Source organism: Cydia amplana, chromosome 24 (assembly GCF_948474715.1).
Source record: "Cydia amplana chromosome 24, ilCydAmpl1.1, whole genome shotgun sequence".
NCBI classification, from domain to species: domain Eukaryota; kingdom Metazoa; phylum Arthropoda; class Insecta; order Lepidoptera; family Tortricidae; genus Cydia; species Cydia amplana.
Genome location: NC_086092.1, coordinates 1,037,421 through 1,064,274, shown reverse-complemented (window position 1 = coordinate 1,064,274; position 26,854 = coordinate 1,037,421). Strand labels below are relative to the sequence as shown.

The following is a 26,854-nucleotide window of genomic DNA, read 5'->3' as shown; positions in this document are numbered from 1 at the left end:
CAGTGAGCAAAATGCGATTTTGCTCATTTTGTCTCACTCAGTGAGCAAAATGCGATTTTGCTCACTGTTTTTAAGTAGCAAAGTACCCTTGTTCGAGCTGCTGAGGTGAAAAGTCTTATTCGTTCTTATTGCGTAGACATAACAACTTTTTTTCTATAAGGTCAATGTAGCTAATTCCGTCATAGAGGCTATTCCGCCCACGCGCGTATATTTCTTTGATTTTCAATTGTAGAAAAAAAAACATTGCTTTTGATTGCTGAAACTAAAAGCAATTGCTGCTTTGTCGAAGTATTTATCAATGTTGTTCGTTGTTCGAGAAAAACGCAAATGGACGGAATAGTCCCTATGACGGCATTAGCCACATTGACCTTAGGCTATTGCCGATTCCGCATCGATAGGTGCGGGAAGACTCTTTTATAGTATATTTTTGGAATTACTCGACATTCTGAAATTTTCGCAATTATCCGAGTACACTATAGGGGATTTGTGAAATTATAAAAACAATGAATTCTTGCTAAGAATTTTATTAAAATAAAAATTCGGCATTTACAATTCGTAAAAACAGGCTACTCTAATTAAGGTCTCCTAATAAGATGAATGATTTACTTACTCTTTAAGGGCCACTTGCACCATTCACTAACACGGGGTTAACCGGTTAAACCTGGAGTTTCCAATTACTAACAATTACTACGAATAGTTTACGAAAAAAGAATAAAATAATAAGTTAAGTACGAGAGTTTAATTTACATTAAGTTACTAAATAAAAAATTGGTTTAGATGTTTATAACTTACATGACTACGAAAAAATAGAGGAAATTGTTATAATAAACTAGCGAAAGCCGTCCGGATTTGCATGTTTAATAATGTAAGGTGCGATGGGGTAACTTCGAATATTTACCGGGTTTTTTTTTTTCAAACCGGTTTTTTAGGCTAAGGCTATCCGCTAGCTTATTCAAGTTACTCACATTTTATACTTAGTGTACTGTTTAATAACTCATTTCTTTTCGCAATAGCACTATCTGAATATTGTTTGGAAGAAATCTCTTTTTAGTGATAATTCCGCCTAGTGCTCCTAGTATTTGGATAAAAAACATACCTAAGTATGATTTAATTTAAGGTTATGCGACTTTCCTGTGGGCATTAAAATAGACTGATATATAAGGCTTAACTTTCATACTTTATCCTTACGCATATTAAAATCTTCTAGGTACTTCTTTAAATTTGTGTGATGATAGTCATAGTATACAAATCGCTAACTTGTAAGGTTCACAGAAAAGATGCCGGTTATCCCGAACTTTTTTGACTACTTACTATATTTCTCTTTATTTTTATCTAGTAAGGTCAATGTGGCTAATTCCGTCATAGGGGCTATTCCGTCTACTATTGTTTTTCTCGAGCAACGAAGAAATTTGTTAATTTAATTTCATCGACAAAGCAGCGATTGCTTTTAGTTTCAGCAATCAAATCATTTTTTTTTCTACGATTGAAAATCAAAGAAATATAAGCTAGTGGACGGAATAGCCCTGACGGAATTAGCCACTGACCTTACAGTATTTATTTCCAATAAAACGTTGCCGTTTCTACTCTCGGATTCGAATCCATGATCCTACCGGCTTCGCCAGTAAGGTACCGCCGTACTAGTCATGCCTTACCAATGTCATCGCTGTCCTCAAGCGATACAGCATTCCCATCTGCTATTCTGCTGAACTTCTTCTCTTCTCTTCTATGCTTCCTTCTCGCGTGCTTAGATTTCTTCTTCTTGTGGCCGTGCTTCTTGTGTTTGAGATCTGGTTCGGCTGAGTCCGGCGAAGGTTTCTTGTGTAGCGCGTGGTCCGTATCTACAGGTACCATGTAGGTATCATGAGGTTCCTGTAAACAGTTTAATCTTCAATCTAAAGGTCCTCCATCCCTCTTCTTACAGGTAAGGAGAGAGGACCCACATTTTTATGTCGCGTTCCATCAATGAACCGGTTTTTGAATAAACCAAACAATAAACCGGTTTTGGAATACTAATAACAGATATCGATACCGGTTTCGAGACCTGCTGATGGGTAACATTTATCATGTGTTGTGACACATGCGTAGCCTTTTACGCCCTTGTCAATATTGTGTGTTTCGTATAAGCGTATAACATAATTAATTCTTTCGTTCACCTTTGGGCCCTTGTTGTTCAAGGACCTCCGCAGCAGGTTGTTGCTCGGGTCGCTGAAGTAACCGTTGAGGTTGTCCCCGATGAACAGCGGGACCTCCGTGGTGGCGTCTGCCATGGCGCGGACATATTTGCTTAAGCCTTCTTGTGGGGGGAATCTGGGGGAAAAACTTTGTACTAGTATAAATATATGTTCTCAAAACGAAACATCACCTTATCCTCCTAGTTTAGTCGGTAGTTGTCTGCCCTGCCTAAGAAGAAGGAGATCCCGGGTTTGACTCCCGGTAAGGGCATTCATTTGTGTGTTTATCAACAATATGTGTTCCTGAGTTATAAACTTATAAATGTTATCTATGTGCACTAGATAACATGTATTCATCTATATTATGTAGATCATCTACATTTATATATGTAGTATATTGTCGCCTACGGCGGTAGCACGGTCGCATTTTTATCGCTTGTCACCATGCCTGTTATAGGGTGCCTACCGGGCGTTTAAATAATAAGTCCGTTGTAGACACACTATGTATAATTTAACAGTTTAAGTACAGTTACAAGCATGAAGAAAGCACAGGCACAAGAGATAGGAAACACAGATTACAGTCAGAAGAAAGGAACACGAAAGAAAGCGAAATAACATAAAAAATAGGCGTAAGCACTGCACTCGCGTACAAAGCGGATCGGTAGCAAAAGGGACATGCATTCGCCGTCGCGGACGAGATCGCACTGCCGGAGCGGCGCGAGCGCCGGCCGCTGTATAGTCCAAACCGGTCACGTGGTATGTTGTGCAGGTTGTGTTATTCCCAACTGCTCGCGCAGCGAGGCCAGTTAACCGACTGCGGTGGGGAGGTTTATGCGTTGTAAGTTGCATTATAAATATTATGCTGTGTGCAGTGATCGCCACACTGTCACGTTCTAACAAGTATGTAAGTGCGAAAGTGACGGTCATAGTGACAGGCGATAAAAATAGAACCATGCTGTGTCCACTGGTATGTACCCATAGTAACATGTAAGCTAGCTTTATATAGTTTGAGGCTATAGGGTCAATCTGTGTAATATATTGACTATTTTTTTTACATACCTGTTATAGTTATCAGAATTAGTCAGTTTCGCTTTCGGTTCAGCTTCTTTCTTCGCTCGGTCCCCTCTCATTCTGAAAATAGAATTTAAGAGTTGGTTACAATCCGACGACCTAGGTTTAGGTTAGGTACCTATCCTCAAACTGTAGGTAACTGCCGGTCATGTGAACTACAAAAGCTAGCAAGTAATTGATGTTTTTCATTAAACTCTATCGCTTAACTTATGTAGACTGTACTGCAAGCCTCGGAACCGGATTAAAAAATAGCGGTCAATACCGGTTTATTTCGGTTTACCTCCGAACATTCATAACGCGAACGTTTTATGAACTTTATAATAACCTTAATAAACCGGTTTATTCGAAAAGCGACGAGACGGCTGACCGGTCGGCGGTGTGCCGCGTAAAAATAAACACCGTGCGTAGGAATAAACCGGTTTTTATTGTTCTAAACAGGTTCATCTGACAAGACCTTTATGGAAATGATCCCCTAAAACCGGTTTTAAAATAACAGTTTCACGAACAAACCCGAAATGAAAAGGTTCTGCGCCAAGGACACGCGCCTTGGTAACGCTCTAAGAACAAATGAAATTACTCTCATTTTTCCTTTGTATATGAGATTTATTTCGGTACATAACTGTTAATTTTAACCGGTTTCCGAGCCCTGTTGTACCGTGACTACCGTGCACCAAGTTCAAATGAATGAATGACGAGTTAATGGTTAATATCTCTCGGTCATCTGTTGGACGACGTTCTCAATATCGCGCAATCGCATTTGCCTTCTTGTTTCTCTTCTGATTGAAGGTGTTCAATGAATGATGAATCAATGATTGATGAACTAATTAATGAATAAATGGCCGAATGAGTGAATGAAAAATTACATACTGAATGAGGGAATGAATGAATGAGTGAATGGTTATAATATCACCTTTCAACGCTGTCGATCGGAGGCTGCACCTTCTCGCTCATCTGTTGGACGACGTTCTCGATGTCGCGCATGCGCGTCTCGATAGCATTAACTAAGTGCTGGAGGCGCTGGAGCGAAGCTTTCTTGCCTTCTTGTTCCTTCCGATTGAAGGTGTTCAATGAATGATGAATCAGTGAATGAATAAATGGTTGAATGAGTGAATGACATATGACATACTGAATGAAAGAATGAGTGAATGGTTATAATCTCACCTTTCAACGCTGTCGATCGGTGGCTGCACCTTCTCGCTCATCTGTTGGACGACGTTCTCGATGTCGCGCATGCGCGTCCCGATAGCATTAACTAAGTGCTGGAGCGAGGCCGGCTTCTCTTCTTGTTTCTCTTCTGATTCGCCGTTGAAGGGCTGTTCCGCCTATAACAATAGGGAATATTACGCGAAACTCTGCGTAGGGGGCGCCACTCCCACAATAAGTCACAATCTAAGGGTCTACCGCAAACGAGAGAGTCGAAATTTTGTCATCTAACCTCTCTATCACTCTTGCGTATTCGAGCGATAAAGAAGCAGATAGCTCAGTTTCGATTTCGCGTTTCCCGGTAGGCCCTTTGTAAACAATCCGCCTAGATGTATCAATGTCATATTTTGACTGTCTGTGAAAACTTGTCAAAAAACAGTTTAGGGTACAGTATGTATAAGTTACTCTAGGTTTACTTAGTATACTTAAATTACGTCGCTAGTGCTGCACTCTGGCTGCAAAAACATTGCAATAATACTACATATTGTATCTATTTTTTTATTTAAATAAGATATCGTTATAACCTAAACAGGCCACGTAGCCAACCTGCCAATCGCTTAATTACGCTCCATAGCCAGAAGTCAAATTATTTTCAACTTGATAGAGACGCGAGTCTCTGGTCGAGACTTGAGTGCTTTTCAGAGAACTCATGATTCTTTGCAATCAATTTCGAAATGCATTGTCTTTATGTAAAATTTGTGGATTAGGTACACAAAATCATACAATTACGACTAATTTCTTTACCTAGGAAAAAACCTAAATATTGTTGACGGTAGTGATGGGTAGGACATCAATTTAAAATGAGTTTTTATGAGTACCTCATTTTCTAAAATGAGGTGTTACAATGTCTTACTTCAAATGAGGTGAGGTACTAGCATATTTTCAGCGTCAACTATTCAATTAATTCAAACAGCGACAATTTTTTTATGATGTATGAAAGCTTGCAGCGCTTACGCTTGTTGTCTTTCGTGTTTAATTGTTAACGTATTTTCGGTGGTGACGCTAAGCGATATTGAAGTACGCCGCGTGTCGGTCTCACTCCCTCTTTGGGTATTTCTAATTCATTGTTTCATTTTAAAAGGATTTTTGAGGGGTTCATGTCACAGAGAGGCGGTGAGTAGTGCAAACTCAACGCATTTCTCGGTGGACCTTTTGTCGTTGCAATAAGGTTTGTAGTTCGGCAGTTGACAGTGTGGATCATTACTTGTTTCTTCATTTGAGACATTTGAGTTTTGAGTGTCGGCGAGCAGGCGAGCACCTAGCGCCTCGCGCGATCCAGGGACTCTGTTGCGAGTTGTGAGGAGTGTATGAGTTTTGAGGGTCGCGAGACTCGCGAGTGAATTTGAACGGATAAGAGTTTTTTTGAAATTTGAAGTGTGTGAATGATTTGTGTGGCAAGAGGTGTATGTGATGCGCGCGAGTAAATGAGTAAAATGAATAGAGGAGTGAAGTAAGACATTTTTGCGGTACGAAGTACTGCGAAAAATTAACAAAATGAGTGTTACAAATGAGGTGCCTCACGAGTGAGCGACTCAACACTAGTTGACGGAGTCTTTATTCGGAGGCTCGAGTCCTTTTGCATTGCTCTTAAAAAAGCCTCAACAAAGGACTCGACTCGGGACTTAACCCTTAAATGCATTATGATGTAGAATTGTAGATCTACATCGTATATTTTGATGGCCCGTGACACAGTGTACATATATTATTTTTTAATTAGGTACTATGATTTTTTTCTTTATTTTCCCCACAATCTATACAACATTAGGTACCCATATATTTCAATTTATTAGGAAATTATACAAAAAAACATGCATTTAAGGGTAAGCGCTGAGTCTCGTAAAAACAAGCTGAGTTCTTTAAATGCAGACTTAAAGGACTTAAGTTCCTACCAACAGTAACTACTTATACCTATTGTGTGGTTAATATTACCTTCACCAGGTTTTCCTGTTCCTTCTCGTAGTCATGCATGTCTAGTTGCGCCTGCGCGCGTGTGTTCGGACTCGCGTTCCAATGCTCCTGAGGAATCCGGGCCCAGGACTGGAAACAAAAATACAATATAATACAAAATACACTTATTTATTTACCGCCACTGTAATCAGTTTGACATATACTCACAAACAGGGCTCGGAACCGGTTTTTTTGTAAAACCCAAAATAGTCCAATATTTTTAATTATTTTATGCTCTTTACGTAGGACTGAATCTATTTAGGTAACAACTTCGTATTATTAAATTGTCCCATTAATGAAAGAATAAACCAAAGAACGAAAAATTATGTAATAATACCGGTATTTTTTGTCTGAAGAAAAAACCGGTTCCGAGCCTTGCTTACTAATGATAAGGTATTCATTGAGGGGCCCACTGATTACCAGTTCGCCGGACGATATTGGCCTGTCAGTTAGAACAAAAAGTTGACAGTTCCGAACAACTGCTGGCCGATATCGTCCGGCGGACTGATAACCAGTGGGCCCCTTCAGAGAATTTAACAATCAGCCTTTAAGAGCTTACCCCTCTGTCAAAAACTCTGTCAAAATCAAACTTTCACGATTTTTACACATTATTAAATTGTAAAACGGGACTTAATTGCATTTTAAGTTTACCTCCGACATTTCAAGGACGGCGTTGTCCCCGTGGTCTCGGAGAAGACACCAGGACCACAGGGACAACGCGCCGTCGAAACGTCGGAGGTAAATCTTAAATACGCGATTTAGCATTGAAGCCCCGTGTTACAATTTAATAATGGAGAATCTTCATCTTAGAAATCTTGCAGTCGGTTAAATAATGATACTTACTCTTGCAGCTTTTTTCTCTGGATTCCTAAAGAAACGTTCCTCGGATACTGGGTCAACCTTAAATAACAAAGAAACATCAGACAGGACAGACAGGCAGACAGACAGTTCCTATATCGATAAATTAAATTATTGATCATACGAGTAAAAGAGCATCGCGGTGCTCCGCCTTAGAGCGTTTTGACATTATCCGATCCGAAATGTAAGACATAAGTAGGTGTTTTTCTGTATTTATTTATTCATTTAATAAGAATAAGAATAAGAATTGTTTATTGCCACATACATGAAAATAAAATAGAGTTAGAATTACTTAGGTACATAATAAAATAAAACAGTTGTTATCATATACCAAAACAAAAGTACAAAACAAAAGTGAGAAGATCTTTGTATTAGGCAAAGGGTTCCAGTCTCAGCGCGTGCCGGGCCTAGGTGCCCGGCGCTGGTTTTCAGACCGGTCCCAGACTAAGGACGGTCGGAGAATATTACCTACCTACCTAATAAATCACTGTTGCTAAAAATGATAGGCAATTTCTCTGAAATTATGACGTTTAACACATTCAGGGCCGAAAACCCGACTATCGGGTATTTTATACTTTCGTTCCCAGGCCGGACGACCCGATAGTCGGGATCGTGGAACTACAGCTATATGTGAAGAAATTTTTGTGACCTGGCGCGGATGTTTGTTTGCCTGGGTGGCAATGAATGTGTTAACTTGCACATTCTGTGCTATCAAAATCGCCGCAGAGTTATCTTGGTCTGACGCTGACCTACCTTTTGTTTTTTCCCTCTTTTGTTCATATTGGTGTACTGTTCGTCAGATGATGCCCCCGGGCCGAATATAGATGTCTGCAAAACAACTATTTTTAACAAGCTTTTATTAGGTCGACCTGTATGTAAAGAACTAAGTAATGGAATCTAAGGTAACTAATTTAACCATCTTCCAAGGATCGTAGTGTCATGAAAATTGGCAGCTGTATGTAGTTCTGATGACAACTGTCGAACTGATCTGATGATGGAGACAGGACGTGGCCATAGGAACTCTGTGATGAAACAACGCAACCTAATTGTGTTAGGGGTTTTTAGAATTGTCTCGATGAGTATTAGTTGTCTGTCGTAAGAAAAGTACAGTCAGCGATAAAAGCTTGTACCAAAAATTTAATTTTTGCCAAAAACTTATTAATATGGTGCTACCCGTGCTACTTTACCGCCCTATTAGGGCGGGATTAAGGACAATACGTATTGCCTATGTCAAAATTTTAAAGGGCCATATGTACTGTAAAACGTTGTACAATACACGTGCGGTCGTGTTTCGTAATGTACTAGTATATTTTTATAAGACTTTCCGTGAGCCGGTTTTCATGATATTTTGGTGAATAGAAATACAGGATATTTTCTATCTCGGAAATCATCATTATATGCAGACAAAGTCGCAGGCTGAAGCTAGTATTATATACGATGAATGATGTGATTGTTTATTCTTACTTTCCGATCTCTGGATGATTTCTTGTCGGGTGGAAACATTCGCTCCTCCGAAATTATCTCTGGAACCTTCAAAAATATTACAATAACTTATTATATTAACAAACACTTAAAGGGACCCACTGATTACCAGTCCGCCGGACGGTATCGGCCTGTCAGTTGTTCGGAACTGTCAACTTTTTGTTCTAACTGACAGGCCGATATCTTCCGGCGAACTGTTAATCAGTGGGCCCCTTAAGGATGACTCACGTTAGACCGGTCCACGTATAATAAAGAGTACTAGCATACAGTATGGATGGACGCTCCCTGAGACCCGCTCTCGGTTACCTCACAGTTACCCTACAATGCCTTATCTCACTCACACAAGCAAGGTACGCGTTCACCTACACGAGCTTAGGCTGTGTGCGTAGGAACGCGTTTGTTTCATACATTTGATTGCAAGTGTCCGAGGTGTGTCCGGGCCGGAGCTTCCGGCGCAATTACTTTTCTATGACAGATCGGTGATCACGTTATGCTTTCCATAGAAAACGAAGCGCCGGAAGAAGGCCCGGACACGGCCCGGTCTAACGTGGGTCATTCTTTACTATACACTTCGAATGGACTCAATAATTTTATGTAAGTACCTACGTAAGGAATCTACATGATGAAATTGTTATGTTTGACCATATTCTGAGGGGTGGATACCTATATACGTAGGTCATACTGAACAACATTTACTAAAGGGGCTCACATTAACAGTCCGCCGGACGATATCGGCCTGTCAGTTAGAACAAAAAGTTGACAGTTCCGAACAACTGACAGGCCTATACCGTCCGGCGGACAGTTAATCAGTGGGCCCCTTAATTAGCTATTCTATTCTACAAAATCTCTCCTGCACCAACATATTATGTATAGCTTGTCAACCAAATCTTGTCAGTAAAAAAAGGCGCGAAATTAAAATTTTCTATGGGACGATATCCCTTCGCGCCTACATTTTTCAAATTTACAGCCTTTTTCTACTGACAAGATCTGCTTGATCATCTATATGTCTCTGTTGGACCCAATGGTTGACTGGGGTTCTACCGCAAAAATCGAAATTCGCAAATTGCGGGCGTTTTTCTCTATCACTCTAATTACGCCTTCATTGAAGTAAAAGAGAAAGATCTCCGCAATTTGCGAATTTCGGTTTTCACGGTAACGCCTCTGGCAGAGAATGCCTTTTGGCATTAAAAGTTCTCCATTTGTATTTTTTTTCTTTATTTGTGAAATAAATAAAAAATGAAAAACCCAAAAAAAAATTATTTAAGTAGGTATCAAAAGTGCAGCTTATTACACAGTAGAAGAATATTAAATTTTTAGGGGTACATAAATATTATAGTTAATAATAAAGTAAAATATATAATAATAATAAAATAATTTGAGCCTATATACGTCCCACTGCTGAGCACAGGCTTCTTCTCATGCGCGAGAGGGCTCGGGCTATAGTCCCCACGCTAGCGTGGGGACTATAGCCCGAGCTATAGGCGGGGGAAGAAAAAATTTTGCTTGCATTAATTCGTACAGTTTCGAAAGCTTTTTCTAATCAATATTTAGGGTTTACAGATGCCCACGATACGATTATCTCCAGTACCGTAATTGAGCTCTTCATGAAATTAATGACCCTAGGGTCAATATCTAGAACACTATACAGACTAAGTCATACAGTCGGGATAATGTATCAATTATATGTCTTAAGTTAGTTCATGATTAATAACAAAGAAATCCCGAGAGTTTCCTGTGAGCTGTGTACAGTCAGCTCAATCTATAGTTTTTTTTAAATAATCGATATAAATGTAACTTAAAAATTCCTACACAATTCGAAAATTTGATGATTAGGTCATAATATTAATCTCAATTGATATGGAAATTTGCACCACTCGGATACCGTGAGATCTATTTATTATGATTTTTTATTTTTTATTTTATGCTTAAAAAATATGTTTTTTCATCCTACAGTCGAAAATTTTATATTTCTACAATTATCTGTTTATTTAACACGTGTTATCAAAAAAATATTGGAATAATAACAAGTGCTTTGCGAGAAATCAAAATAAATCACAAATAATTTGAGACCAATACTTTTTTTTTCCGGTTCCGGTTGTCAAAACGTTAACAGCTCGGTAGTGTCACTCCGTTAAAACAAAGCGAAATAAATAGTTAGAAGAAGAAGTTTCCACTAAAAACAATCTCAAGTGATAGACAAAGTGATAAAAAGTGTTCAAAATAATAGTTTCGGTGCGAAAAGCCGATTATAAAAGCATATTTCGGGACAAATAAGGAGCGGATATTTAGAGGTTACGATTTAAGCAGAGACAAGCAGTGACAGTTAAGTTAACGTCCAACTGTCATCATAGTGTTGCCAGAGTGCAGAGTCAATATCCTACTAAAACTACGTTCCATTCTACGCACATCAAAATATGGAAGCGCAATTTGAACTCTATTTTGCAAAAATGCAAATAGAAATGCAGAACCAAACCGAATTAATCACAAATCGAATAACTGAAAAAATAGATGAAAAACTAAAACCTTTTATAGAAGAAAACGAAAAATTAAAAAAGAAGGTGGACTTACTCGAGAAGAAAATAGAATTTATGGAAAACGAAAAGAAAAACAAAAACATAATTATACACGGGCTGAACGAAGGGGAGAAATCTATGATAGAACTTATCAAAAAGGTGCAAGAACAATTCCTGACCGAACTCAACATATCCATTGAAGCTTCTGACATAAATAAAATGTACCGCATTGGAAAGGAAAAAACTAGCGGAAAACCAAGACCTACTGTTCTGTCCTTTGTAAACGGATGGAAAAAGGCAGAAGTACTAAGAAACAAGAACAAGTCTAAAGTTTTACAACTCGCAGAAGATTACTCCAAAGCGGTTTTAGAAAAAAGGAAAGCATTAATACCTCAATTAGTTGAAGAAAGGAACAAGGGAAAGGTGGCTTATATAAAATACGACAAGTTAATAATCAAAGATAACCCAGACAAGAGAGAAAACAGAAAAAGAGAGCTGTCTACTTCCCCTTCAAGCAACTCTCAACCGAAGAAACAACAGAATGCTACCTCGTCATCGTCACTACATAATAAAACGAATGCCTTTGATCTGATGAGAGCCAGATCTAACTCAAACTCCTATGAATATGCGAGGCAGCGGTCAGCAAACGGACTGGATGAAACATCATAGCAACTAAAGCAACAACAAACAACCAAAGTATCAGGTCCCAACCCGGCTGGTCCCCGTGGGACGTCAGACCAACACCCTCCAACCAAGGAAACAGACTTAACAACACCCCAGGTACACATTTCAAATAATAAACAACCATCACAGAACAAAACAAACAACAAAACAGTCGACTTTAAATCTAATGAACTGAAAATCTGTACTTATAATGTAAGATCATTATCTTCGCCAGAACGGCTACTACAATTAACCTATGCCCTTAACAAAATTAAATTTGACATATTGGGTCTCAGTGAAGTACGGAAACTAGGTTGCCAAATCGAAGAGCACCAAGAATACATACTTTGCTACAAAGGAGAAACAAAAGGGCTCCATGGAGTGGGTTTCCTTATCAAAAAGACCTTCTTACAAAATATTGTTAGTTATAGTGGAATATCAGAACGAGTTGCGGTTTTAAAACTCAAATTTGGAGAGGTCCCTATAACAATAATACAGACCTATGCACCCACTGAATCACCAAACGAAGATGAGGTAAATAAATTCTATAGTGACCTAAGAAAAGCTCATGAAAATCAAGACAAAATAGTAATAGTCATGGGAGACTTCAATGCGAAGATAGGCCAACCCAAAAAACATGAAAACCTAGTAATGGGAAGATATGGATACGGAACAAGAAATAAAAGAGGTGAAAGACTCGTCCAATATGCTTGTGAACAAAAACTGTCCCTAATGAACACTCACTTCAAAAAGAAACCTAACTGCAAGTGGACGTGGATATCTCCTAATCAAAAAATTAAAAACGAAATAGATTTTATAATGTGCAACAAACCCAAAAATATAAAAAATGTAGAAGTACTAAACAAGTTCTCATTTCCATCCGACCACAGATTAGTGAGATGTACCTTCACAATGAATTGTCCTAAACTAAATAGAAAAAACTTTACTTCTGTACCCAAAGCACCTGAAACAGACAAACAAAAATCTACATACATAGAAAAATTAAGAGAAATTTTAACTAAAGATTTAGACCTTACAAAATGTGACAATAACAGCCAAACTTTCTATAATAAATTGGAATATGCTATGGTAAGGAGTCTTAATATTGCAAATTCGAATCAGGAAAGCAAAAAGACAAGAGGAATTTTACAGGAATCGACTATAGACTTAATAGACAGAAGAACAGAACTAATAGCAACCAAAGCCAAAACAAGCGAAACAAAAGAGGAACTAAAACACCTATTCAAAACAACTAACAAGGCAATTAAACAGGACTATAACAATCATAGAAAAACTGTCATAGAGAAAAACTTAAACAAATTCAGAAGCTGTAAAAGAGCATATAAAGAACTAAGTACACACAAAGACTGGATTGATAAACTAAAAAATGGCCAAAATGAAACCAAGACGAGAAAAGAGATTATAGATCATGCCACATCCTTTTATGAAGAACTTTACAAAAAACCTGATAATAATGATGAGAATGAATCCACAAAAGACCTCAACCTGGATCCAATTGAGCCAATAACGGAGAAGGAAATCCTCAGACATATAAAGAACTTAAAACCTGAGAAATGTCCGGGTCCGGACAACATAAGTAATGAAGTCATAAAAATAGGAGCCCCGACTCTCATTCCTTACTTAGCAAAACTGTTTAACATGGTCCTTGAAACTGGAATAGCCCCTAAACAGTGGTGCTACTCGGAAATCATACTTATTTACAAAAAAGGCGACCCTGCAGACATCGGGAACTACAGGCCAATAAGTCTACTGTCCAGCGTCTACAAACTGTTTACTTCGGTAATACTAAGCCGATTAACACCAAAGATTGACAACAACCAACCAATCGAACAAGCAGGCTTCCGCTCCGGTTTTTCCACTATAGACCACATCCACTCACTGGAACAGATACTTGAAAAATGTAAAGAGTTTAACCACCCGCTATATATTGGTTTTGTGGACTACACAAAGGCATTTGATAGTATAACTCACAGCTCAATTTGGAAAGCACTTCTATCAAACAGAATAAACGAGGTTTATATAAACATTATTAAGAACATCTACTCACAAAGTACAAGCCGAGTAAAACTAGAAAGCAAAGGAAATGAGATAACCATTGGACGGGGCGTCAGACAAGGTGATCCTCTGTCACCAAAACTGTTCATAGCTGTACTGCAAGGAGTATTTGAGAAAATCAACTGGACTAACAAGGGACTTAGAATTCAAGACTGTCACCTGAGTCACCTCAGATTTGCAGATGACATTGTTATCTTCGCCGAATCAGCTACTGAGCTAGAACAAATGCTACAGACCTTAGACACTCAAAGCAAATTAGTAGGATTACAAATGAACGCCAAAAAAACCAAAGTAATGACAAATTATAGTAAAAGAAAGCAGATACAGGTATCAGAAAATCTCATAGAATATGTCAATGAGTATATATACCTGGGAAAACGAGTATCCTTTAACGCAGACAGTAACGAGGAGGAAATAGACAGAAGGGTCAACTGCAGTTGGAAAAAGTTCTGGGCACAAAAAGAAATGTTGAAAGGGGATTACCACCTAAAACTAAAGAAAACTATAATGGATACATGCATTTTGCCCAGCCTAACTTATGGAAGCCAAACATGGACTTTCACCAACAAAATAAAACATAAAATTGCAGTGTGTCAGCGCTCAATGGAAAGAAGTCTACTACATTTAAGGAAAATACACAAAGTAAGAAACGAAGATATAAGAAAGAGAACAAAACTCACAGATTCCCTTCAACATGCACTGAGACTAAAATGGAAATGGGCAGGCCACATTGCTAGATTTAATGATAAAAGATGGACACTTAAAACAACAACATGGCCGGGGCCTATAGCACAAGGAAAAAGGAAACCAGGCAAGCCACGAAGGCGCTGGGCAGAAGACATTCATAAGGTCGCAGGTGCAAGCTGGATGGAGTCAGCCAAAGACCGAGTAAAATGGCATGGGTTGGAGGAGGCTTTTACCCAAACGGGGTCCATATAAAACTATCATTCATGTCAAATAATATAATACATAAAACTGTTAAAAATTTATGGAATAAATAAAGCTTTAATAATAATTAATAATACTTTTAAAATTGCTACGCTCAAAATAGCTACGTTCAAAAAGCCTAATGACAATACTTTGAAAGTCAATATTTATAAAAAAAAAACGTCACCTTTCTCACTTGTTTGACCCTGACATATCCCATCCATACAAGTGTCAAGAGTGACGTTCCTTCAAAAACGTCACTTTTGTCACTTGTTTGACACTGCCATAGCCCATCCATACATGTCAAAAGTGACGTTTCTTCAAAAACGTCACTTTTGTCACTTGTTTGACACTGACATAGCCCATCCATACAAGTGTCAAGAGTGACGTTTCTAAAAAAACGTCACTTTAGTCACTTGTTTGACACTGACATACCCCATCCATACAAGTGTCAATAGTGATATTTCATAAAAAACGTCACTTTTGTCACTTGTTTGACAACGACATATATCCCATTCATACAAGTGTCAAAAGTGACGTTTCTTAAAAAAAAGTCACATTTCTCACTTGTTTGACCCTGACATATCCCATCCATACAAGTGTCAAGAGTGACGTTTCTTCAAAAACGTCACTCTTGTCACTTGTTTGACACTGACATAGTCCATCCATATATGTCAATAGTGACATTTCTTTAAAAAAAGTCACTTTTGTCACTCTGACATATCCCATACATACAAGTACCAAGAGTGACGTTCCTACAAAAACGTCACTTTTCTCACTTGTTTGACCCTGACATATCCCATCCATACAAGTGTCAAGAGTGACGTTTCTTCAAAAACGTCACTTTTGTCACTTGTTTGACACTAACATAGCCCATCCATACAGGTCAAAAGTGACGTTTCTTTAAAAAAAGTCACTTTTGTCACTTTTTTGACACTGACATATCCCATCCATACATGTGAAAAGTGACGTTTCTTTAAAAAAAAGTCACTTTTGTCACTTTTTTGACACTGACATATCCCATCCATAGAAGTGTCAAGAGTCACGTTTCTTAAGAAAACGTCACATTTTCACTTGTTTGACCCCGACATATCCCATCCATACAAGTGTCAATAGTGACGTTTTATAAAAATCGTCAATTTTGTCACTTGTTTGACACCGACATATCCCATCCATACAAGTGTCAAAAGTGACGTTTCTTAAAAAAACGTCACCTTTCTCACTTGTTTGACCCTGACATATCCCATCCATACAAATGTCAAGTGACGTTTCTTCAAAAACGTCACTTTTGTCACTTGTTTGACCCTGACCTGACATATCCCATCCATACAAGTGTCAATGTCAAAAGTGACGTTTCTTCAAAAACGTCACTTTTGTCACTTGTTTGACACTGACATAGCCCATCCATACATGTCAAAAGTGACGTTTTTGAAGAAACGTCACTTTAGTCACTTGTTTGACACTGACATATCCCATCCATACAAGTGTCAATAGTGACGTTTCATGAAAAACGTCACTTTTGTCACTTGTTTGACACCGACAAATCCCATCCATACAAGTGTATTAGTGACGTTTCTTAAAAAAATTTCAGCTTTCTCACTTGTTTGACCCTGACATATCCCATCCATACAAGTGTCAAGAGTGACGTATCTTCAAAAACGTCACTTTTGTCACTTGTTTGACACTGACATAGCCCATCCATACATGTCAAAAGTGACGTTTCTTTAAATAAAAAAGTCACTTTTGTCACTTGTTTGACACTGACATATACCATCCATACATGTCAATAGTGACGTTTCTTCAAAAAACGTCACTTTTGTCACTTGTTTGACACCGACATATCCCATCCATACAAGTGTCAAAAGTGACGTTTCCTAAAAACAAACGTCACTTTTCTCACTTGTTTGACCCTGACATATCCCATCCATACAAGTGTCAAGAGTGACGTTTGTTCAAAAACGTCACTTTTGTCACTTGTTTGATACTGACATAGCCCATCCATACATGTCAAAAGTGACGTTTCTTTAAAAAAAGTCACTTTTGTCACTTGTTTGACACCGACATATCCCATCCATACAAGTGTCAAAAGTGACGTTTCCTAAAAACAAACGTCACTTTTCTCACTTGTTTGACCCTGACATATCCCATCCATACAAGTGTCAAGAGTGACGTTTGTTCAAAAACGTCACTTTTGTCACTTGTTTGATACTGACATAGCCCATCCATACATGTCAATAGTGACGTTTCTTCAAAAAAAGTCACTTTTGTCACTTGTTTGACACCGACATATCCCATCCATACAAGTGTCAAAAGTGACGTTTCCTAATAACAAACGTCACTTTTCTCACTTGTTTGACCCTGACATATCCCATCCATACAAGTGTCAAGAGTGACGTTTGTTCAAAAACGTCACTTTTGTCACTTGTTTGATACTGACATAGCCCATCCATACATGTCAAAAGTGACGTTTCTTTAAAAAAAAAGTCACTTTTGTCACTTGTTTGACACTGACATATCCCATCCATACATGTCAAAAGTGACGTTTCTTTAAAAAAAAAGTCACTTTTGTCACTTGTTTGACACCGATATATCCCATCCATACAAGTGTCAATAGTGGCGTTTCATAAAAACGTCACTTTTGTCACTTGTTTGACACTGACATATCCCATCCATACAAGTGTCAAGAGTGACGTTTCTTCAAAAACGCCACTTTTGTCACTTGTTTGACACTGACATAGCCCATCCATACATGTCAAAAGTGACGTTTCTTTAAAAAAAAGTCACTTTTGTCACTTGTTTGACACTGACATATCCCATCCATACAAGTGTCAAAAGTGACGTTTTTATTTGAAGAAACGTCACTTTTGACAGTTCATGAACGACCAAAAATCGTGATGTTAAATAAAATTATCAGTTTCGTACGGTAGTCCCCACGCTAGCCCAATGCGGATTGGGGACTTCACATACACCTTTGAATTTCTTCGCGGTACGGTAGACTTTTTAAACTTAGGTCAGCTAAACGTGGGACACATGTCGTTACAAGTTTCGCAATTTATACATTTTAAACTTAGGTCAACTGGACGTAGGAAAAAAGGTCGTTAGTATTTTCGTGCACTAGCAGACATTTAATTGCTGGTGACTGTACGCATACGCTCGTATAAAACGCTACTCTGTAACCGCCCTAAGATACCTTCATCCTATCCAATCCGTTGCTTTGCGGCCGTGCGGCCTTGAGGTATCGCCATCGCTTCCCCTCCCGCCCCGCGCCGATCATTTAAATAATTTAACGATAATCAATTTTACAATTGTGACAAAAGCTCATTGTATTAATAGGAGATTCTTTGACGTTGTGATAACATTAATTACAGGCTGTATGGTGCATTAAAAAAATATACTGTAGAATTAATGCGCGTGGGGTAAAATACGTTATAATTGTTTAAAAAATAGTAAAAATAAAATCCCCTGGTTTTTTATTTTATTAGATTGAGTAGAATAATTGGCGTAACAATATAGTGGAAAATCACCAAGTGTTTAATTAATGTTGTATTGTAATTATTTATTTCAAACATTTTTATTGCTCGTGACGTATGCACCACTAAAAAAGTGGTGCATATTTTACTTACAGTGTAAAATATTTAGTTATGCCTTTTGAACAAAAAATCGCTACTGTAGAATTTGATGTTTACATCTTTTTTAAAACTAAATTTTTAAATTTTTTTTTTCCAAAAATCTCAATATATTTTTTAGAGATAACTTTACACATACATTCACAAAATAGTGTTCTATTATATTCCAAACACAAATATACTGTAGGATATAATGTGATGCTCTCGAACAATTTAAAGTTTAGTAACCGGCCTACTAGCCCAATGCGGATTGGGGACTTCACATACACCTTTGAATTTCTTCGCAGATGTATGCAGGTTTCCTCACGATGTTTTCCTTCACCGAAAAGCTAGTGGTAAATATCAAATGATATTTCGTACATAAGTTCCGAAAAACTCATTGGTACGAGCCAGGATTTGAACCCGCGACCTCCGGATTGAAAGTCGGGCGTCATATCCACTCGGCCACCACCGCTTCTAAAGTAAAATAAATAAATATAAAAGTTGTAGGTACCTTTTCGGTGAAGACGTGTGATTCCTCGGCCTCAATCTCATTGGGCTGGTCAGAATCGTCCGGTCGGGACAGGAACTTGCTGAAAACATGAATATTATGACGTAGTAATATGGGGTTGGCAGCTGTCAAAGGTTTGCATAGATGGCGCCATCATATCTTGCCCCTTTTTCTATGAGATTTGGCTTAAAGGTCTGCCATCTGGGGCATTCAAAAAAACAAAAACTTGACATAATTGTAGGGATTGACGGGGTAAAATACTTCGACCGGCCAACCCGAGTTACAGTTAGACCAAGAACCAAGATAAGTCTGCAACGATTTTGATAGCACGCGCAGTGCAAGTGTTATTTTGAACGTCAAACTTCTATGAAATTACGACGTATAAATAACACTTGCACTGCGTGTGCTATCAAAATGGTTGCAGACTTTTCTTGGTCTAACCATAGAGAAAAAAGCGGCCAAGTGCGAGTCGGACTCGCCCATGAAGGGTTCCGTATTTAGGCGATTTATGACGTATTAAAAAAAACTACTTGCTAGATCTCGTTCAAACCAATTTTCGGTGGAAGTTTACATGGTAATGTACATCATATATTTTTTTTAGTTTTATCATTCTCTTATTTTAGAAGTTAGGGGGGGGGGGACACACATTTTACCACTTTGGAAGTGTCTCTCGCGCAAACTATTCAGTTTAGAAAAAAATGATATTAGGAACCTCAATATCATTTTTGAAGACCTATCCATAGATACCCCACACGTATGGGTTTGATAAAAAAAAAATTTGAGTTTCAGTTCGAAGTATGGGGAACCCCAAAAATTAATTGTTTTTTTTCTATTTTTGTGTGAAAATCTTAATGCGGTTCACAGAATACATCTACTTACCAAGTTTCAACAGTATAGTTCTTATAGTTTCGGAGAAAAGTGGCTGTGACATACGGACGGACAGACAGACGGACAGAGTTTTTCGGAACTTATGTACGAAATATCATTTGATATTTACCAGTGGCTTTTCGGTGAAGGAAAACATCGTGAGGAAACCGGACTAATCCCAATACGGGCCTAGTTTACCCTCTGGGTTGGAAGGTCAGATGGCAGTCGCTTTCGTAAAGACTAGTGCCCACGCCAATTCCTGGGATTAGTTGCCAAGCGGACCCCAGGCTACCATGAGCCGTGGCAGAATGCCGGGACAACGCGAGGATGATGATGAGACAGACGGACAGACAGACAGACATGACGAATCTATAAGGGTTCCGTTTTTTGCCATTTGGCTACGGAACCCTAAAAAATACATAGGTTGCTCACTCCATACATCAGTTTTAGTACCAAAAAGACTATTAGCATCTAGCATCGAATAGCGGAACTATCAGTACTGCTACATCTATTCTGCCCCCTTAAGCCAATTAGCGGTATCTCAAAAACAAAAATAGTTGAAAATGGAATTATAAGATAAAGAATTTAAAAATTTAATGCAAACATAGATGTTTGCATTACATTTTTATTTGAGATACCGCTAATTGGCTTAAGGGGGCAGTATTGTCAAGTAGCAGTACTGATAGTTCCGCTACTCGATGCTAGATGTAGACACTGAAATTAATAGTCTGAACTGATGTATGGAGTGAACACTCTTGTCTTACTATATTTCTCTATGGTCTAACTCTATGTACCTATGTATATTAATTATACCTTTGTATTTCTGCATCGGTAGGTTTCTTTTCGTTGTTAGTCGTCAGAGCAATCTAGAACAAAACAAATTAGGTGATTAACCTTTTCGACGCCATGTCAAACAAAAAAGCTGTCACGCTGACGCCACGCCACCGAAGTGTCAAAACTAAAATTGAACTTTATGCATGTGCACGTAGGTCTATGTTGCTCTGTGATATGTGACCAGGGTACAGGGCGGACACGCCATACATCAAAAATGATTTGTTTTATATGTGTGCGCGGCACGTCTGTACCTACACGCGTCATTGAGTTTCTGACGGAATCCTGACATGCTCTCAGTAGAGCGACTTACGTACACATTCATGTCGCGGCCTGTCGCGGGCGAGGTAATCCGAATCGGGGCGGGGCGGTGCGTGTCCGTTCTGTATGATAATTGATAATACTATTACTTATTCTGTGACCAGGGTTTGCAATCCGGATCCGAAATGTATGAAATTATCCTGATCTGGATCCGGATCCGCAGATCTTCCCGTACATTTCAGATCCGTCGTGCAAACCCTGTATGTGACCGATTAATCGGTCTTTGGCGTTGAATCTACGGCGCGGATAAATCGGTCACTGGCGTCCAAAAGGTTAAGTATATTTTATTTCTTAAAATAATAAATTAGCTTTAGGATTTTTTTATGATTGTTTAGATGTTACCACTATATCGGGCCCGGGCGACGGTGGCGCCCTCTTCACAGGCTTGTCGCAATCCTTGTCGTTGGCGAGGGCTCGGCGATCCGCGGACTTGTCTTCGGATAACTCGTATATAGGGCCTGGGGCGGGGCCGCCTCTGTAATAATAATAATAGACTCTCGCTAGGTGGTTGGATCAAGGGCCAGATGCAGAAGGCGGTGATCTTGGACACGGCGCGGATAGTCCGCCGGTTCCTCTCTCTGCGGCCCTGACCACCGGCAGCTTGGGCCTTGCCCCGCTGCCGGCGTCACCCTAGGTTAGGTTTTTATAATGTGTTTATATGTATTTTTTATTGTTTTGTAAGTGTTTTTATATTTTACTTTTATATACATATTATAAATCACCTAGCCTAAGAATTCAAGTAAATAAAGGGAATAATAGACATAATAGTGTCGTAAAAATAGTCTGGCATACCAGTTTTGGCAGTTAAAGTACAATAGTTATTAGTTAGTTATAGCATAGAGAAATATAAGTAAATGAAGAGTGATAACTCCATACATCAGGAACTATCAGTACCGCTACTTGACACCAGATGTCACAAGTTTCACTACTGACGAAAAATGTACGACTAAAACAATTTACAACTAATATTATAAGCAGAAGGAGTTGAAAATAGAGTTCCGGTTAATCCGGTTATAATATTAGCTAAAAATTGTCGAGCATTAGAGTTTTTATTCGCCGCGACATCTAGTAACAAAAACAAACATCCAAAAAATACGGTCAAAATGATAATCTTCTTTTGAAGTCAGTTAAAAATGCAACATACTTAGGTAAGAAGCTGTTGTCAACAGGGGGCGGTTTCTTCATCTTGTACATGTGGCTCCAGGGGGCTGCGGGGAGGGTCTCCCAGGGTTGTCCCAGCACGCGGGTCCAGACCTCTCCGCGGACGACCACCAGGCATCTGGGGACAATAGTACACAGTGTAAAAAGTAACAGTGGACCGGCGCCTTTGATGTTTATGTAAATGGAACAACCTCCCGCCACCAATAAGAAATGCCAGTTCACTATACGTGTTCAAATCTAAACTAAAACTACACCTCAAGGAACAAACGATCTCCGCCTAGCCGACCTTTACCTTTACCTACCCTCACCTGTATTTGTACCGACTTCTGTGTTGTAGAGTTTATATAGATTATGTAGTTTATGTATTGTCCAAATATTTATAAATAAACATGTCCCGGTTTTATAAATAAATTACCGTGTCAACTGCACATTCTGTTGTATTCTGCTTCGGTTTTGTTTTTATGTTCTGTGTTGTTTTGTGTTTGTTTTAAGTGTCAGTGGGTACACTGAAAATCAGCGTCGTTACACAACTCATGTGCTGCGACACATGCTGAGTGTTATCCTTTTCTGGAACCCCTCGCAACACTATTACTTACCTACTAATTTACCTAGATTTAAGCCTCTATTTTAGTGTTGTTGTGTATGTGTGTTTCAAATAAAGCATCATTCATTCATTCATTCATAAATGCCGACACCGCACAAGAACACGGGTTGTCACACACTTTTACACAACTGCCCAAAAATTACAAACATATACCTATATCAAATAAGACACGCTAGCTCTGTAAGTAGTACCAAATACTCGTTAGAACGTGACAGGCATGATGACAGATGATAAAAAACCGACCATCTTTGCTCTAACACTAATACAGCTGCAGTTAGAGTAAGTAAAGCGCCTGGATAGAATCGAATGGCAATTCATTAATTTTCTCATTTCCACCCCCCTTTTCAATGACTTCCGACATAAAAACTATCCTACTAATATGTCCTGCCCCGGGACTCAAACTATCTCAATGCCAAATTTAAACTCCGGTTTAAGCGTGAAGAAGTAACAGACAGACAGTCAGACCTGAGATAATTTACCTGAGTCGGGTGCAGCAGTATGGGAATTGCATGTTGGTGTCCTCGACCACTTCTTCACATTCTATGGCGGATTCTGGCGCCTCTACACGCTTGCAGCTGAAAACAGATGAATCCGGTAACATTATCACTTTTCATAGACAATAGTTAGCCCTAGGGTAAATATATCTCTGATATGTCTGAGATAATATATATATGTACCTATGTAATACCTAATTACTATTCATAAGTGCTTGTTGCTAGGCCTACATGAATAAAGTATATTTTGAATAGAATTTGAATTGAATACCCCGTGTATGCTGCCTCCCCATTGTGCGAGGGTCCGCGCAGCCCGTGAGGTGAGGCTACGGCCAAGCCGAGGTGATAATCGCTTGCGCTTCGCCATCGAATCGCTTCGTGTATCTCTATCACTCTTCCTTATTAGTGTGAATTCCTTATTCCTTAGCAGTTGCGTTTTCGCTACGTAGCGTTAGCGATAGCGATGTTATCTACGGGGCCTGGGGTTACAAAAGCATGTAACTTGTAATACAAGCGGATGTCACAGCTTTTGTTAGAAAGGGACTTCCACTTGTATTACAAATTACAAGCTTTGGAGTAACGGGCCCCTGTACACCAGGGGCTTACCCGACAGTGTATATAGCCAAAGGTCTGTCCACCGGCAGCGGTGCGGCGTGCAGTACCTACGCTTCTGCCCATTCTGTGTATGCTGTGTGCTTCCTCATTGTGCGGAGTACGCATGCAGTCTGTACTAGCTACGGTGTAAACAGCCTCAGGCTTACCCCGACAGTGTATATTAACCAGGTTCCGCCCACCGGGCTGGCAGCGGTGCCGCGTGCAGTACGCGTCTGCCCATTCGATGTATGCTGCGTGCTTCCTCATTGTGCGAGGTGTGCAGTCTGTGAGGTACTAGCTACTGATGTAAACAGCCTCAGGCCACAAAATAGATACAGTACAGAAGTCAATCACATGTATGTACTTCACTTTTCATACCTACGCTCGGCGGTCGCTCTAGGGTTGTCAACTATGATTTATGCACAAAAAACTATCGTGGTAGTGGCACTCGTATCTGGTAGTGGCCGGGGCGGGGTGCTTACCTACCTACCTAACTGTTCTGTTTAACGTTAAAACGAACCATTGAAATACAAGCAGATACCTACTTACCTCTCTGAAACCACTGGTAGCTTAAAAAACGACAATTCACCGTTTAATGTTGAATTTAAACAATCGTCCACTGAATAGTCATAATAACTTTTTTTTTGTTTCTCCATAATTGCACAAAAAAGTTTACAGACGCGTGTCTCAAGCGGTTGACACTCGCGCTCGCACTGGTCCCAACCGGTCCGAGATATCGTGTCTGTGAGCAGTGTCTATGTGTGCGTTGCTCGAGCGCACTTTGTATGTAGATTGATTTCTGTACTGTATCTGTTTTGTGCTCAGGCTTACCCGACAGTGTATATAGCAAGGTTCCGTCCGCCGGGCTGGCAGCGGTGCCGCGTGCAGGAGTACGCGTCTGCCCACTCGGTGTATGCTGCGTGCTTCCTCATTGTGCGGGGATCCGTGCAGTCTGGAAGGTGAACGGGTAACGACAATTCGACAGGGACTCTAGACCACGGGTCAAGGGGCCTACCGCGAAATTCGTAAATTGCAGGGATCTTTCCGTTTACGCCAATGAAGGCGTAATTTAGAGTGACAGAGAAAGATGTCCGCAATTTGCTAACTTCGATTTTCGCGGTGATAGCCTGGAACTATTATAATTTCCTCAAATATTTCGAACTTGTATAGGCTACCTACCCAACAAAGCTAAATAAATAACCGTAAATAATATAAGTAGGTATATAAGGTATGGTCACGTCATGCGGCGACCACCTGACCACATGACACAGAAAGTGCTGCATATATACCTACCGTCGACGAGGCGAGGAAGACCCCGACAAACATGGATGGCCACTATAAATAGGGACTTAAGGGTCAAACAGATTACTGTGTTATCGTCTTTCCTGTAGACATACACAAGAGTTAAGGGCTATAAAGGTTAATTTTCTTATTTAACCCTTATCCACGTTAAAAGGTCCTCCTTTTATTTAGAGAACTATGATAAAATCATTACTTACATGCCCACAAGCTGTTAACTATTGCCCACAGGAGAGAAAACTAGTGTGTTCGCGCGAACTGTACATTTTTCTCTTGTGTATATCTACAGGAAAGACGATAACACAGTAATCCGTTTGACCCTTAAATAAGGCAAAAATACCAGCTCAGACGACCGGGAACAGACAGTCCTGGCGAAGAATTAGGGAGCCGACCCCAAATAATGGCCGGGATTAAGGTTAGGAAAAGAAAAAGAAATAAGTAGTATATATATTCTTACATTCATCCTTGGCGCTCTCCTTCCCCGGGTCGGCGTACACCATCACCACACAACAGACGAGATATATAATATACATGTTATAAATATTATCAGTTATAAATAGTTATTCGCTCGACATGCCAGGATGGCGGCGAGACACTGAACGTGCCGGTAAGCTGAAGGAGGCCTAGTTGGTACTTGTACAGTTGCATCGATTAGCCGTATATTTTTTAACCGATTCGTTGCGTGTTCCATTTTCGAAAACTTTTGGCTGTGGCGGCGAACAATTGTTTCAAGACACGACAGGCGTGCCTTACGTCATAGAATATGATGGCACGCCTATCGTGTCATACGCAACGCGTAAAAAACATTGATGACGCGCCTGTCGTGCCACCCGCGGCCAAACGGTTAACTACAGATGCTACGAATATTCGGCAACTATTCGGTATTCGGCCTTTTCGGCCAATTCCCTAGCTAGCTCACTAGTAGGGTGTCATTTATTGGCCAATACCATGTCGAGCAATCGCTGGTGGCCTATCGGTAAGAGCATGCGACTTTCAATCCAGAGGTCGCAGGTTCAAACCCCGGCTCGCACCAATGAGTTCGTTTTTTCGGAACTTATGCCCGAAATATCATTACATATTTACCAGTCGCTTTTCGGCGAAGGAAAACGAAAACATCGTGAGGAAACCGGACTTATCCCAATAAGGTTTAGTTTCCCTGGGTGGGAAGGTAAGATGGCAGTCGCTATCGTAAAAACGAGTGCCTACGCCAATTCTTGGGATTCGTTGCCAAGCGGACCCCAGGCTCCCATGAGCCGTGGCAAAATGATGGGATAACGCGAGGAAGATGATACCATGTCGAGCATTTATTAGGACATCCAACTAATATTATTTTCTAAAGAAGATTATCCCACTTTCCACCGCCACTGTACTATGTTTTGCAAACAAGCGCTGCTTACAAACAGAACAGAAAGATTGTATCCGGAGCTCCGAGACCTTACAAACATCCAAACTCGACGATCAAAGCAAAAAGCATTTTATACCTTTATAATACAGACGAGGATGAAATAATTAGGAGCGACAATAGTTATGGGAATTTGAAATTTTCAAAAAAGATAGAGATAGATTTTTTAAATTGAACGTATTTCCTGAGTACCTACTTACTTAGAACAAAAGAAAAACGTTACCTACACAAATGGGTCGGTATTAGGACATTAT

General features: G+C 39.5%; 2 protein-coding genes and 1 long non-coding RNA gene across 3 annotated transcripts; 1 reads left to right on the top strand and 2 right to left on the bottom strand.

Annotated features, from left to right (window-relative positions):
- Positions 1–1,551: 1,551 nt before the first annotated feature.
- LOC134658990 (uncharacterized) lies at positions 1,552–25,842 on the bottom strand. The gene is made up of 16 exons (XM_063514597.1): positions 25,656–25,842; positions 24,731–24,851; positions 23,291–23,386; positions 22,161–22,325; positions 21,389–21,521; positions 20,708–20,760; positions 19,031–19,109; positions 8,715–8,780; positions 8,004–8,078; positions 7,236–7,292; positions 6,375–6,482; positions 4,412–4,564; positions 4,153–4,289; positions 3,231–3,302; positions 2,154–2,307; positions 1,552–1,869 (listed from the first exon to the last, which is right to left on the bottom strand). Exons 1-16 carry the CDS (start codon positions 25,729–25,731, stop codon positions 1,642–1,644), a joined length of 1,773 nt encoding a protein of 590 aa, XP_063370667.1. The 5' UTR covers positions 25,732–25,842; the 3' UTR covers positions 1,552–1,641.
- LOC134659191 (uncharacterized) lies at positions 6,374–8,080 on the bottom strand. The gene is made up of 3 exons (XR_010097785.1): positions 8,004–8,080; positions 7,236–7,292; positions 6,374–6,482 (listed from the first exon to the last, which is right to left on the bottom strand). It is a non-coding gene; the product is annotated as an uncharacterized LOC134659191 (long non-coding RNA).
- On the top strand, positions 10,826–11,933 carry LOC134659154 (uncharacterized). The gene has a single exon (XM_063514782.1). The coding sequence runs from the start codon at positions 11,147–11,149 to the stop codon at positions 11,912–11,914; it is 768 nt and encodes a 255-aa protein (XP_063370852.1). The 5' UTR covers positions 10,826–11,146; the 3' UTR covers positions 11,915–11,933.
- Positions 25,843–26,854: the final 1,012 nt, after the last annotated feature.

Coding starts and splice junctions, on each gene's coding strand:
- LOC134659154 (XM_063514782.1), top strand. CDS start 11,147: ATGGAAGCGCAATTTGAACTCTATTTTGCAAAAATGCAAATAGAAATG.
- LOC134658990 (XM_063514597.1), bottom strand. CDS start 25,731: ATGTATATTATATATCTCGTCTGTTGTGTGGTGATGGTGTACGCCGAC. Junction 4,565..6,374: donor AACAGGAAAACCTGGTGAAG/GTAATATTAACC, acceptor CTATTGTTATAG/GCGGAACAGCCCTTCAACGG. Junction 4,290..4,411: donor TGCAGCCACCGATCGACAGC/GTTGAAAGGTGA, acceptor TTCAATCGGAAG/GAACAAGAAGGCAAGAAAGC.